This window comes from Haliaeetus leucocephalus, unplaced genomic scaffold (assembly GCF_000737465.1).
Source record: "Haliaeetus leucocephalus isolate CR32 unplaced genomic scaffold, Haliaeetus_leucocephalus-4.0 Scaffold207, whole genome shotgun sequence".
In the NCBI taxonomy this organism is placed as follows: domain Eukaryota; kingdom Metazoa; phylum Chordata; class Aves; order Accipitriformes; family Accipitridae; genus Haliaeetus; species Haliaeetus leucocephalus.
The window spans coordinates 620381-635664 of record NW_010972643.1 but is presented as its reverse complement, the minus strand read 5'-3'; the positions used below and the strand labels follow the sequence as shown (position 1 = coordinate 635664).

Below are 15284 nucleotides of genomic sequence, written 5' to 3'. Positions count from 1 at the left end.
TTGAATTTAGGAATAGCAATACCGTATTGATTTAAATGTTGGTTTAATTACTAGAAGGAATACTGACATTCCTTTAATTGTCTTTAATTGTCCAGAGAAGAGGATGTATCATCTTGTCAGAAACAAATGGATACTTTTGAGCTTCTTGTAGAATCACTGAAGAAATGGATAAAAGAAACAACAGAACGAATTCCAGCAGCACAACCCTCTCTGAATACAGAGGAGTTAAAGAAACCTTTGGAAGATACATTGGTAAGACATTGTAGAGAAGAAGTCAAATATGGCTGAAGTAAATAGGGCATCTGTTAGTAGCATAAAAGTACAGACTTAAGGTGTGAGCAGTCACAGTAATTGGGACTAGGGAGCTTGCAGCCTGCATTTACATTCGTATTTCCTTTGCATGTTTAGATATACTACAGGGGATTCCCAAGTAGCAAGGTTGTTCCTTTCTCTATACTGAATCTTTTAGGTCTGAAATCAGTTTTGTAATCAACAAATGACTGTCTTTCTTAACCAGAATTTAAAAGATGAATGGACATTAAAAGCACCTGAACTGCAGAAAATGAATAACCAAGGAACATTGCTGTGTAATCTAATTACTGCTGTGACTTCTCCTGCCAAACTGAGAGCAGTTGCAAAATCAGGTACGCATTTGTATAATCAGGTAAGCCTAATACTTAAGGAATTTTTAAAACATTTAAGACAAAAATTAAAATATTTCACCCTTGGATTAGCTTTCTGAATATTATGGCTTGTGAGAAGTCAGTTAGGTATGTCTGTTCTGACCATTGTTTGCTGTGACTCTCATTTAAACTGTCTTAACTGCTGTAGTAATTCAGTGCACATTCTGATTGCTTTACACTGTCAAAATAGTGTAAAAGTGCTTTGATGTAAATGATTAACAGGTCCTAAAGCTGTTACTTCAGTATGTAATTCCCAGATAATGAACAAAATGAACAGGATCATAGTTGCCTTCACCTCACCTCAGAAAGCTTCTGATAATGAGAAACTGGCTGACTCTGATTGGTGTTCAGTGCTTCACACAGCCACCAAGTCTGCAAGTAGGACAAACACAAACCCTGCTTTTGCAAACACTGATGTGCCTGCACACCTTTGCTGCCACAGAGATACCTCTTCAATGGCCATAAGGCTATTCTGTGTGATGCCAAGCAAACACATAAAGGTTCGCAGAGTCACGGAGTTTTTGTTAGAAGGGTGATGAGGACGTGGTTTATCTAAAAAGTGAGCCTAGGCAAACCTGCTCATCCCAGTATGATAGCATAATTAATGCTGGTCAATATTTTAGTTGAAATAACAGCACGGAAGCAAATCAACTCCAAATCCCAGCATGACTCTCCTGGGCCAAAATGTGTTTCCAGTCTGGAGCTTCAGCTAAATCCTTTTTACTAGTAATCTGATTTTAAAGACAGCAAATCTGTTTCCATGATTTTCTGTACTCTAGTGTTTAAATGTGAATTTGCTTTACAGAAACAAGTAATTCTGCTAAGTATCATTCAAGCCATAGTTCAAGGCATGTGGTACCTAGGGTATTTTAATGGCCATAAGCACATTTTCAGTCAGTTCTTGAACTGACTAGATATGGAAATAAATTCAAGTGTGTTGGCCTACATTGGTCATCTGCAAAGGACTGGGAGGATGGGGACAGCCAGAGGATACCTATTTGGCAAGAGTAGAACACTTTCTTTCTCACATCTCTTTGTAGTAGCTGCCTCTGGTTTCATTCTCTTTTGAATTTTAAATAAAAATCTTTCAAAGAACATTTTGGAACCTTATATGGGATATTTGGGCTCCTTCTTCTGCCCTTTCTCTACTCCTATGCATCCAGATAGAAAAATAATTAAATAACTAGCATATAAGAGCAGCTGTAATCCTCCAGACTACACTATTCACCCTCTTAGACAAGAGCTGTACTGTGTATCACTTAATCACAGTTATAAATACCAGAGTCCAGCTAATAGAGCATGAAGATTTACAAGGTTCTGGCTGGGGTCTGTGACTTCTCTTATCTGTTTGTTTTCTCTTGCCATCCTCCAGCTGCCACTAATGTGGTTCTCACTGCCCAGCTGGTACTGTGGGGTGGATGCATAGCCTTTTCCAAGGCAACCGCTAATCTTTCTCTGTTAATTGCTCATCTGGAAATACATATGTTCAGGAGAGTGGGAAGTGATTCTCCTTGCAGTTCTCTGTGGCTTGACCACATGCCCCAGCTCTGTGTTCTGACAGCATTTTACAAAGCCCATGTAGCCCTGGTTAGAGAGGCTTTGAAATTATGTTTAATTAGTAGGGCTGCCTGGGTGAGTGGCTGCCTCCAAGCGGCAGTAAGGACTTCAGGTGTAACAGTAAGGACTCCGCATTGCAATCCCTGTCATGGAGCACATGCTTAAATCTCGCTCATGACAAGATAGGGAGGGATCCGTCCAGTTGGTATCAAGAGCTTTTTGTGCAGAGGTACGGTGCTGCTAAATCGTAGAGTCATTTAGGTTGGAAAAGACCCTTAAGATCATCAAGTAAAACTGTTAACCTAACACTGCCAAGTCCAGCACCCATGTCCCTAAGCACCACATCTACACGTCTTTTAAATACTTTCAGGGATGGTGACTCAACCACTTCCCTGGTGGGTAAAGGTGTCCTGAGTAAGCAGTGCCTTTGGTTGCGGTGTCTGCAATGACCGCTCTGGGCTCCTCTGCTGTTTAATGTTTAGTGCTCTCCTCAGAGTCTCTGCGTTTGCCAGCGAGCCCTCTCCCAGGCCATACCCAGACATGGCTGGGTAAAACCATGTTCTCAGTAGGCAGTAGGGAACAGATTCCTTTTGGGGATAGGAAGGAAGTGATGTTAGCCATATGGATGTGAGTAAGCCTCATAGCTAGGGCATAGACCTTTGTCCACTATAGTTGTTTATTTAGCATGATATTGTGAACGCTAGGACTGCTTATGCATCATGCACGTGTGCATCCATGTGCACACAGACCCGCTATGCATATGCTGTGCACATGTGGTACCGCTTATGGTACTAGCTGGCTGGAGCAGCTTAAAACATAAAACAACCTTAAAATAGTTAAAGTTTAAATAAAGTACTTGCTATTACAAGGTTAGCATTCAGATATTTCTGTAATGGTATAATGAGAGCTACGTATCATGCTGTTTTGAAGAGGAAATGCAGTGCTGGGGTTTTGGTGGGAAAAAGCCCAGATAAGCATGGGACTTCATCTTCCCTGATCCACAGGTGGCACAATGTTAAATGGTGAAGGAGGACCTCCAGGAACTCAGGATTTCCTGAAAAATAAAGGTCAGTAAAAATTCCAGGGTGTGATAAAGGAATGTACTTGCCAATTACTGTTAAATATGTAAGTATTTTTTAAATGTTGTACATAAATCTGCTTGTAGCAGTCACTACTGGACTGAAATTTCACATCACCATCACATAAGGCAACTATATTGACGAGGACATGATACTAAAATTAATTGTAAAAATACCTACCTTCAGTATTTTCTTTGAAGACAGAACAAATCTGGCAGCATTTTCTGAATCAGTATGTAATTCTATAAATGTATACAGGGATAGCTATTTTAATATAACACATGGCTTTTGAGAAAATTCTAATGCACGTGTATGTGGTTTGAAACTTTTAACACCCACCAGCATTCACAACACACACAAACACAAACACACATATACAAAGACACCCATTTTACATATGTTTGTATCACTGTATGTGACCAACCCCTTTAAAGAAACAAAAGAACTTACACAGCCACTTTATATGTGCTTATGGATAGCCATGTACCTGCATCCCAAGTCTGCAGTGTCTGTTCTGGTAAACTATAGACTTCTTAGTACACAGTTTGCCTGCTGTGCTCTCTCAGTGATAAAACACGTTTATAATGGTACATGAATGTGAGCAAAATACTGTTGCAGTAATGTTAGGCTCTCATGTAAGTAACTGAACTGTAGTCCAGTATGTTCAACTTTTTGTCACGGAATTGTTGCTTAAAATACTAAAATAACAATGGGTAGAAAGATTGAAAGGTATTTGTGTACCTGTGTGTATTAAAAGTAAAGATTTCTGTGAAATGAGAAGCTCTTGTAAATAGGACCTTACATTAGGTCATTCAGATGTAGTGTTACCACATTTAGAGTGAATTGAAATAATTTGTAACATATTCAGCAACTTCTTATTTGGGGGACTTCTATCTATGGTAACTCTGAATACTGTTTAGAAGTTCTTGAAGTCTATTGTTTGAAGGGCTTGCAACCTATAACATAGTCTCTGTGCATCTCTCCTTTTACAGAACTGACAACTGTTCAACAAGCCATGTCTGATGTAAATCACGGTTATGAAGATTTGGGAGTTTTACTGAAGGAGAAGATTTCAGAACTAGAAAGTATGCTTTCAAAAATGCAGAATATTCAGGAAGAATCAACTTCAATGATGCAGTGGCTGCAAAAAATGGACAAAACTGCATCAGACTGGGAAGCTGCTCCAACTGATAGTGAAGCGGTTAAAGCCCAAGTTGAGCAACATAAGGTACTTTGTGCCTTCAAAAAAATACTCTTTCTTGCAGTTATTGGGTAAATTCTATTTGAACAACTGATAGCTCAGCCTAGCTTAATGTTGCAGAGAGTATTTAAATGATCTTAGTATGCGTGCTAATCAGGCTTAGAGCAAATCTGGCAAACTATGTCAGTGGAGTGAAAGGAGCACTGTGTCAGAGAGGAGTTGTGCAGGTCAGAAAATAAAAATTTTGGTGGCCAGTTTAAATAGGTGAGGCTATACTGATTATGCAATAAACTTTTTTGATCTCCTTAGTGGTTTAGAGATATATACTGGATTGCTTGTAAGGTCTGAAGGGCTGTATCTATCCAAAAGCTGTTTCTGCAGCTGCTGGTTCACTGATAGTCCACAGACCCCCCCGGTCTCTACAGCTTCAGCGGCTTATGTCTATTCCAAGGCAGTGTTTCTCTTCAGCAGCCATGTCATGCTTGTTAAGTTATATAGCTGCACAACAGTCTCCTCCCTGCTTTTTAATTGATTTGAGAAAACCACTGAATCAGCAGTAAGTTTCTGTCGTGTTTAAGCATTGGAGACGTATGCTTCTCTAGCAATGAAGGACAATATTTACACGTGTAAAGGTTCATCTATAAAGGGAAATGTAATGCATAGGGGAAATTCTTTCCTTGCCTGTGATTGTGGAGAAACAAGGACAGAATTTGATTCAACTGAGGTTCTTCTTTTATATTTGGCGGGTCACCCTTAAAACTTAATCTAAACAGCTACTAACTTACCTCAGACTTGGATAACTTCAGTCCTAAAACTTAGACTAAATGTGGAAGAAAACTAGCTCCTTATTTTTTAACAGAGAATGGGCAAAGCTAACATGACCATCTTACCCCCGGTGTAGTAACAGAAGAGTATTCACAGATAGTTGGAAAACTGAGCCAAGTGCTCAGGCAAGAGTCATCCTTCTGATGCAGTTGGACCTTTTACTAGAAGTTCTAAATCAAGCATAGTTTATTCAGTGTTTTATGTTAGTGGGTGTGGGATATTTAAAATGCAGCTCCATGGGGCAAGCTTTCTTACTTAGAATATTCATGTAAGAGCCCTTTGCCAGGCATATAAGGACTGTTCACTTCTGTCTATAAGAACAGCATGAATTAGGAATTGCTGGGACATGTCAGTCTCCTGCTACGTCTACACTTTAAGCTGTGGTGCTCTTTAAACTATAGTTCCACATGATCTAGAAGAAGCAGTCTATCTGTGATAGCAGGACTTCCATTGAGGTAAATGAGGCCACACCACACTCCTCTCTGTTGGTGCTAGCTGGGTTATTTCTGCTGTGAACTGTACTGTGCATTAGTCAGTTTGCCTTCTATACAAGAATAGATTCCAAGAGTATGTGAATATGATGGGACCTAGTGGATCTTATTTATGTGAATTCTTCTAGTTCTGTCACTGTTCAAGTTAAACAATAATGGTTATTATTAACATAGATTAAATCTGTCAGTTTATCTCTTAAAAAAAAAAAAATTACCAGCAACATATGCCATTACAAAGTGTTTTGAGATTCATAGCAGAAAAATAGTACATAAGTGTTAGATATTTATTGTTTATCTTCATGCTTGGCTTCTCAGTATTATGGACTTTAAACTTTACACTTTACCGTTCTTCTTTAGTCTCTCTTTTTTTTTATCACTTGAATTTGCAGCTTTTTGAAACTGAATTAAAGCAAAGTGCAAATAAAGTGCAGGAACTAAAGGACAAAGTGACAGAGCTGTTGGAGAAGAACCCCGACTCTCCTGAGGCACCCAAGTGGAGACAAATGTTGGATAAAATAGGTACTTCAGTAAAGCTGTATTACAGCTCAGACTGATTTGGAAGTTGTTTTATTATGAGGCTTTTAATGTTAGCAATTATTGGTATTTTTAATGTCTTGTTCCCTCTTACTCCTTAAATTCTGTGGAAATAACTCCCTTTACAAGAGTGTAGGTCTAGAACAATTCCACTGATGTCCATGGGCTTTGAATTTATATCAGTGCAATTGAGAGAGGCTATAGCTTGACTCCCTGTTTCAGAGGGCTTTATCTTTTTCACAGTGTGCAGCTAAAACTTGACTGGTCAGTTACTGCTCCAGATAAATATGTTGTTCTTCTTACAAAATAAATTAAGTTAATTCTAATTACATGTAAAGAACAGTTTGAGTTGTTGGTAATGCTCTTCTGCATGTTTTTTCCCATGCATTAGTGGCTTTTGTCATTTTGTGGTTTTGATGGCTTTCTGCCATTTTCTAAAACTGACTCCGTAAATTTTGTCAAAAAAAATTTGGAAATTACCATATGTGGACAATAGATTTTGAGATACTGTAGTGCATAATTGTCATGAGCTTTTGAAAGTTCTTCTTAGGTTTGTCATATTTTAAATAAAAGGTCAATCTTGCTTCATACTGCTAGGAATTTGTATAGCTACACCAACAGTAGTTTTAAAGATTAGAATTTTTGTGATCTGTCCTGTTTGTAAGTGAAACTCTGAAAAGTTTAAGTAGCAGGTAAGGTCTCCGAGAGAACTTGAGTAGTGTTGAAAGGGAATTAATACAGAATGAGCAGAGTTCAAAGACAGTGAAGTGGCAAAAGAAACTGAGAAAACATGGCTTAAATTCAGGGACAAGGAGAGTTAGCAAAATATCAGAGCTGACTGAGCAAGCACTGATAGTATCACAGAGGGAAGGGAGAAGTTACAAGATCGTTAAGACTCCATGGCTGCATTGGAAGCCACTTGCTACAAGTGGAAGAGACCATAGATTGGCCTACGTGTGAACCTAAGCTCACTCAGCACTTTTGAAATACCTGTGTGCAGAAGTATTCTCATTGCCTGTCATTAGGTACCTGCTTTAGATGTCTAAATGAGGCAAATCTCCACAGGCTCTTAATACAGACATTTGAAAGAGGTGTGCTCCTTCACAGGGCTGTTCAGATTAGCCTAAATTAGGGCTTCTGCTCAGCCTTGGAAAGGTATCTGTTTCTTTTTACGGAATAAGCAGGAAGATTTGTATCTAAAGCAGGCACCTAAGTTATAATTGAGTACAGCCTTTTGGCTTTTACATCATTTGAGGCTGAAGCCTGAACTTGGTGGTATTTCATTTAGTAATACTCTAATCCAATTTTATTACGTGTTGTATATTCATTGCTCTAAAAATTCCGCACATGGCTGTGCTAAACTGCAGACCTTCATCCAAGTGTAAATGGATCTGACTGTTAAAAGATGTATTTGCTGAGTCACTGCAATAAGGCATCTGGAGTTAATCAGCAAGAAGCCTTATGAGAAAGCTCTGTTTATGATTCATATATAGCCTGCTGTCTGACAGCCAATCTGCTAGAAGGTGCATGCAATATGTTAACATTATCATTGTTAGATTCCAAATGGAAAGAGCTCAATCAAGTTACATCTGAGAGACAACAAAAACTGGAGGAGTCCTCAAATTACCTGACCCAGTTCCAGACAGCAGAAGCTCAGCTAAAGCACTGGCTTGTAGAAAAGGAGCTAATGGTCAGCGTGCTGGGACCACTGTCAATTGATCCTAACATGCTGAGTACACAAAAGCAACAGGTTCAGGTGAGTAGTGCCAACATGCGTTACTGATTTAAGTTTCCTCTGCTTTTTTGCTATTAGCAAAGTTGTATTTTGCATCTAAATAGAGTACAGCACAGTTAGTATGAGCCATTTACATTTGTTTATCAGCAAGTATCAGCTTAAGTCATACTTGACTACATAATTACAAGAAGAAATTACAAGACTGAAAAGAGATCAGAACAGCTAAAGAAAAAAAACGTTGAGGAGATACTGATCCTCTGATACATTCTTTTGTTTGACCATGGGTAACTCTGTAGTCAAATGAAAATGTTCCTTTAAAGTTTTATTAATTTGAGTGTATATGTAACATTTTATGGTCAGTCCTCATATAAAGTCTATGCTGTAGAACTAGCTTTTTGAGATTTTATTCACTTGACTGTGCCAGTAGATAATAAAAATATGAAGGCAAGTGAAATGCTTTACTGTGAATAGATACAGGGCCAAGAGTGTGAAAGACAGAAGAAATAGTGAAAAAGTGGAGTAGTTTACCTACAGAATAGAGCAAACTGCAGGCAAAAGAAATAAAAGTTAAATCAAGGTTGCAGAAATGAGAAATTTTAATTTCAAACATTTCTATTGCTGCCAGTTATTTTAAACTGTGATGAGAAATAACTTTTTTATTTTGCAAAAATATTATTAAAGCTGGCATATCAATATTCATTAAAACTAAGTGTTTAAAACATGAGCTATGTTCTAATACTAAGTGAAAATGACTTAATATTGTTTTCTAAGTGCTTCAAAAATCTAGACAGCTGGCATAAGACTATCATGTATCACATAACAGTCCTTAAAAGTTAAACCCAATTGACTTAAAAAGAAAGGGTTTGGAATGCTCCGTAAAGTAAAACCATGATATCTGTCCCTTCTTGTGCAAGCACTGTGACTTACTGTCAAAAAAAAAAAAAAAACAAAACTGGGAACCAGTGATATAAACTATAAAGGTCTTACAGTACACATTCAGTCATTTTGTGAATTATCCAAATATTCTCTGTGCTATAATAATACATTGCAATATTATGTGAGAATACACCTTCTTTGAAGTTCTATCTTAAGACAAATATGGAAACTGTCTAGGAAAGAAGACACTGCTTGAAACTAAACAGTGATTATTTTACTTGGTGCTGTTACTTAATTACTGTAGTATTAACAGATTTCATTGTTTACTTGTATCTGCTGATTGAATTTCCATTAGATGATGTGTAAATGAACCTCATTTTTGCTGGTTCTTTGATGTAAATGCTTGGAAACAACACAGTTTATGTGTAGAAGATGCAACTGTTTCACTGGCTTTTAAACTTGGAGATTGGTTACTCAGTAAGAGAACTTAGCTACAACAAAGTCTACTTTGCTTTTGTCAGAAGCACTTTGCTTCTTTTTTTCATGAGGTAAATGCTTTTTAAAATTTCCTTTCTTCCCAGATTCTGCTCAAAGAGTTTGACACCAGAAAGCCACAATACGAGCAGTTAACTATGGCTGGTGAAGGGATTCTGATGAGACCTGGTGAACACCCACCCTCCCATGAAATTGTAAAAGAGCAACTGGCAGCTGTGGCACAAAAATGGGACAGTCTAACTGGCCAGCTGAGGAACAGATGTGACCGAATTGACCAAGCCATTGTGAAAAGCACAGAGTATCAAAGTCTACTCAGAAGTCTATCTGATAAACTAAGTGCATGGGATAGTAAACTAAGCAGCAGCCAGGCTGTGAGTACACAACCTGATGCTGTGAAACAACAACTGGAAATTGCTAGAGAAATGAAGGAGGAAATAGAACAGGAAACGAAGAATATAAATGCAGCTCAAGCTCTTTGTGAAGAGCTGTCAGTACTGGTTGGAGAAGAGTATTTGAAAGCAGAACTTACGAGACAATTAGATGGCATCTTAAAATTGTTTAAGGATATTGAGCAAAAAGCAGGTTAGTATTTATTTAAAGAAAAACAGTAACTAAGGCATAAAGTAAAGCATCATAGTCTCTTTTGTCTTTATTGAGATGTTGAATGAGCTGAGTCTAATGCCAGTTCTCTATCCAGTCCAACCCCCAGGCAGTTGTACATTAGAATTTAGGAGAGTGCCCATACCTTGAAAAGGTAAAAACAATACTTGGGATCTCTAGTAAGTAGTTTAGGAGAGAATCTGAAGCACTGTAGCAGGGCTGCTTTTCTCATCTTTTGCTTCAGGTGCATCTTCACTGAATTAGAATACCAAAAGAGGAATACTGTTCATTGAGCTACCTAACTGCATAGGTGCAGAGTGTAAGCCAAAATTGTAATTTTTAGGCAAGCACCAGCTAAAGGCTTGGTGAAACACAGTGGAAATTGCATAAAACTGCCTGTGACAGAAGGGGGCTGGTAGTCTGCAGCCTTCCCTTACCCTGTGAACAACAGAACTGAGCAAGTAATATACTGCAAGCAGTATCATACTTTGTTCTCCCTAACAGCCTCAGTTATAACTTTTTAATTTCTTTGGGTCATGAGGAACTTTAAAAGGTCTCCCTAAGAACACATATTGCCTGCAGGCCACGAGTTAGACATTATTAGGCTAGATGACTTAATATTCCCTGTGCTTATATTTCATAACACCATGAAACATGACTGTGTTTTTTTACCCCTGAAATCTGCCTGAATGAGATTCATGTAGACACAGATTGGCTAAGCTCACCTCATTTGATTCATGTCCAAATGCCTTCACTGCTCTGCTGTAGTACAGGCACAAGTCTGTCCCTTGAAAGAAGCTTGGTTGATTTGGTTGTCTTCCAGTCGAACACAACATACTAAGGACCAGCTTTCCTTACATTAATGATCATTCATAATAGAATCAATATTAATTATTATTTTTTCACTGAATACTAGCAGGTTCTGATAATGAACCTCTGTGCTGTCTTCTCTTTTGTAGATAACCATGTTCAGCAGCTTCAATCGGCATATGCCACTTCTCATCAGTTCCAGCAAATGTCTAAGGACTTTCAAGCCTGGCTAGGCAAAAAGAAAGAAGAGCTGAACCAGGCTCATCCTATATCAGCCAAACTTGATGCCTTGCAATCACTAATTGAAGAACAGAAAGATTTTAAGAAGACCATGACCGATCAGATTTGTTCATATGAAAGAATTGTTGCAGAAGGAGAAAGTATCTTACAGAAGACTCAAGGAGCTGACAAGGCAGCATTACAATCCCAAATTGCCGCACTCAGAAGTAACTGGGATGAAATGAATAAGCAGGTAAAAGAAAGGCAAGATAAATTAACAGATTGTCTGGAGAAAGCCCTCAAGTACAAGCAGCATGTAGAAAATCTGCAGCCATGGATAGAGAAGTGCCAAAGCAACCTGTGTGAATTAAAAGTTGGCATAAACCCCGTTGAAATAGAGAATTCTGTTGTTCAGGTGAGGGCCTGGCAGAAAGACCTGGATAAACACCATGGGATGGTGGAGCTGTTAAATAATACTGCTGAGAGTTTGCTCAGTGCAAGTCAAACAGATAAAGAAATTGTTCAAGAAGAAACTAAGGTGTTGAATCAGAAAGTGTATGTGGTCACAGAACAATTACATAAGAAGAGAGAGTGTTTGGAGAATATGGCACAAAGGCTGAAACAGTTTCAGGAATCATCCAGGGAAACCGAAAGACAGCTTAAAAGTGCCAGAGAGCATCTGGAAGCTCATGACTCACTTGGACCTCAGTCATTCAGTAACAAACACCTGACGATGATGCAGGCCCAGCAGAAAGCTTTGCAGGCTTTAAGGCCTCATGTTGATTTAGCAAAAAAGCTTGCCCAAGACCTGGTGATAGAAGCTTCTGATTCAGCAGGTGTTTCTGACCTTTTGCTCCAAGCTGAATCTTTGGAGCGAGAATACACTGCAGTGAACCAGCAGGTTGAAGATAGGTGCTCATTCTTAGAGACAAAACTTCAGGGAATCGGCCATTTCCAAAACAGCATCCGAGAGATGTTCTCTCAGTTTGCAGAGTTTGACGATGAACTTGATAGCATGGCTCCAGTGGGGAGAGATCTCAAGGTACTGCAATCACAGAGAGAGGACATAAAAAGTTTCCTGAAAAAGCTGGAGGATCTTATAATGAATAATGAAAATGCTAACAAAAACTGTAAAATTATGCTAGCCACAGAAGCTGAAGCTTCTCCTGATCTTGTTGGTATAAAAAGAGACTTGGAAGCTTTAAATAAACAGTGCAACAAGCTACTAGACAGAGCAAAAGCCAGGGAAGATCAAGTGGAGGGTACTTTTAGCCGTGTTGAGGACTTTTACAGTAAGCTAAAAGAATTTTCCAGTCTGCTTGGGAGAGCCGAGGAACATGAAGAGTCACAAGGTCCTGTTGGAATGGAAACAGAGACTATTAATCAGCAGCTGAATACGTTCAAGGTAGGAAGATTTCTTTCTTATTACTATAAAGTATTTTACCACAATGCAATTTTATTAAATATTGTGACAGGGATTGGTTAAGTGCAGACCTTGGAGGAGTCTTGTTTCACAGCAGTCAGTTCTATCTGTATGTTCTTTATCTGTTTTAAATGGGGTATCTTCTCATGCTCCAGAGAAGCCTTCCTTTGCTATGGCTTGGCAGACATTGGTAACTTTGCATCCCAGCTCTCAGTTCCTGCACCCCAGTTCCCTCTTCGCCTCTCTTCACTATCTTGTTTCCTTATGTGATCCGTGTACCTTTTCTGTTTTTGAGAACTGCGTTTTGTATCTATTCTGATGTCTATGTATTGCACAAACTTTCTTCTTCACTGTGGTGTGAGTTTTAGACTCCAGTGTTCACATACCAGCTCATAATTCACTTTGCTCATCTGAGTAGTTCAGGTGTTTTCACATGGGTATAGGCTTCAGCATATGTAGGTTTAAGACCTTATGTTTTGCTGTTTTCTGTTCTGATACACTGGGCAGGTTTACCTCACTGAATCCCACCCTTACCTAGAAACATCCTAGTAAGAAGAAATCAAGTAAAATAAGACCCCTTTTATATTGGGAGTTTACTGTAGCATCCTTATCCAAAATGCCCTTTGGAGCTTCTGTAGGTAGCTTTTTAAAGATGCCAGTTAGCAATCCTTGTGCAGCTCAAAAAAATATATTGCAGTGATAGAGGGTGTTAATTGTGCTTTGGTGCTGAAATGAAGTACAGATACTGGCTTGGTTTAGGTTACAATAAATTAATTTCCAGTGCTTGCTGGAAAGATTTATAAATCCTACAGATGTAAGCAGTGTTCAAAAAGACATCATAAATCTCCTAATGGCTATATAGTAGCACTGGATATTCTGTGCTGGTTTGGTATCATTTCAGTCTAATATTGATTCAAATGTTTGTATGACTTGTACGTTAGTTGCAGTTAATCACAAAAACAAACCTTCATAACAGGATTTGATAAACCATGCTGTTAAAAAGATGACCTTGGAAAGAAGTCATTACATGCTTGGCCCAACAGAGGGTGCATTTTGCTTGTTTGAACTAAACGGTATTAGAAAGGAAAACTAAACCTGAAAACTTTAATCTGGGAATTTTGGATGCACGTTACTGTGAGTTTTGATTATCTTTCAGAAGGCATAAATAGAGACAAAAATCTTGAACAGTTACATTATGAGGAGATTCCATTAGACTGGGAGGATTAAAACTGTATGCCAGTCTGTCCTAACAAGTCAATCTCAATTTAAAAGAGAAACAAATAGCTTTTCTTGGTATATGGCTAGTAAAACACTTTGGATATCAGAAAATAGGAAAAGCTCCTGCTGTGATTGCTCTTGCTTACGCTGACTGTACAGGATTTCAGTTGTAGCCAATTTGTCATCTCTGACTTTACCACATTTCTTGCATTTTCAAACATTAGGTGCAGCTTCAGGTCTTTGTTACTATATATATATATATTTTTATATATATATATATTTTTTTTTTTTTTTGGCTACAAAGAACAGTGTTTTTAGGGGGAAGCAGCCTGATGAGCAGACAGTAGAAGAATACAATTCCCTGTGTGTTGTCTTAGTGTTGTACTTCATCAGGGCAGTGGACAAGACACAGCAATCGTACAATTCAGGAGTGAGAGCCTCCTCTGGTCTGTGCAGACCTGTGGGGAGATAAATGTCCCTGCAACCGAAGAGCTTGTATGGTAAAAAGACCAAAAAACCTGAAGAGGCATAAAGGAGAATAGTGATAGCAGCATGTTTATTCTATCCAGAAGCCTACTCCAGAATTGTGTTTATATTAGATATTTATAAGCTTAGAAATGTGCTTTGCTCAAAGCAACTATTTTAGGCCATGCTTTTGCTTACGAGTGAAAACACAATGCCATTAAACAGGAGGTGAAAAATGATGAAAAGGTGCAGTTGTTTAGACAAGTGAAAAGCAAATGCAGGAATAAAGAAGCAGAGTGGGGAGCCTTTGCAGAAAGAAAATAGGAAGACCAGAATGTGAAATTTTACAAGGTGGGGGTGGTAGGCAGCAAAGGGATGCTGGTAGCAGGAGGGTCAGGATCAACAATTACTCTCCTAATATTCAGTGTGAGTGCCACTGAGGCACAGCAAAATTACAGTAGGTAATGTACCTGTTCATACTTTTTACCCTTCCAGAGGGCAGTTTTACCTGAGGCAGCAAACTGTAAGGAGACTGGCTTCCACAAATCTTTCTCTACTCTCAGTGTATTTGCACGTACGCAAACACACACAACCTGAAAATGTGGCTGTGGCCACAAAACCACAGTCTAGCTCCTTATGACTTAAGTTTCTGTGGTCAAGTACAATCAAATTCTGTTCCTCAAGAGTAAAGCAAAAGAGTTGTTCTCTGGTGGATAGATTTATTCACGTGAAATCTTCACTCTCTTCAGGGAAGGATCTCGTGTAATGGACCAGAAATGGTTCTTGTGGTTTGCCCAATTGTTATGTACAAAGAGTTAGAGCTTTGTGCATCTTCTTGGCATGACATTAAAATGCATAGTTATTTAAAACAAACAAACAAACAGGCTTTGAGTTTTATTTTTATATATATATACATATACAAACTTGTTTTATTTATATTCCAGCTTTGTAATCCAGTCAGTATATAGTGTTAAATTGACAGTACTTATTTTCAGTGTTAAACTATATTTATTTACAATGCAGATATAAAATTTGCTTTCTGTAAATGAAAATCTCCAGTGGAGTTCAGTTGA

General features: G+C 38.4%; 1 protein-coding gene across 3 annotated transcripts in view; it reads left to right on the top strand.

Annotated features, from left to right (window-relative positions):
• DST (dystonin) overlaps positions 1-15284 on the top strand; it is a 306520-nt gene that overhangs the window by 215860 nt on the left and 75376 nt on the right. For all 3 annotated transcript variants that reach the window (XM_010566374.1, XM_010566375.1, XM_010566376.1), the window contains 8 exons: positions 96-252; positions 518-644; positions 3245-3307; positions 4312-4547; positions 6226-6355; positions 7927-8126; positions 9563-10058; positions 11036-12510. In XM_010566374.1, the coding sequence (XP_010564676.1) occupies positions 96-252; positions 518-644; positions 3245-3307; positions 4312-4547; positions 6226-6355; positions 7927-8126; positions 9563-10058; positions 11036-12510 (2884 nt within the window). The remainder of the gene's footprint in view (positions 1-95; positions 253-517; positions 645-3244; positions 3308-4311; positions 4548-6225; positions 6356-7926; positions 8127-9562; positions 10059-11035; positions 12511-15284) is intronic.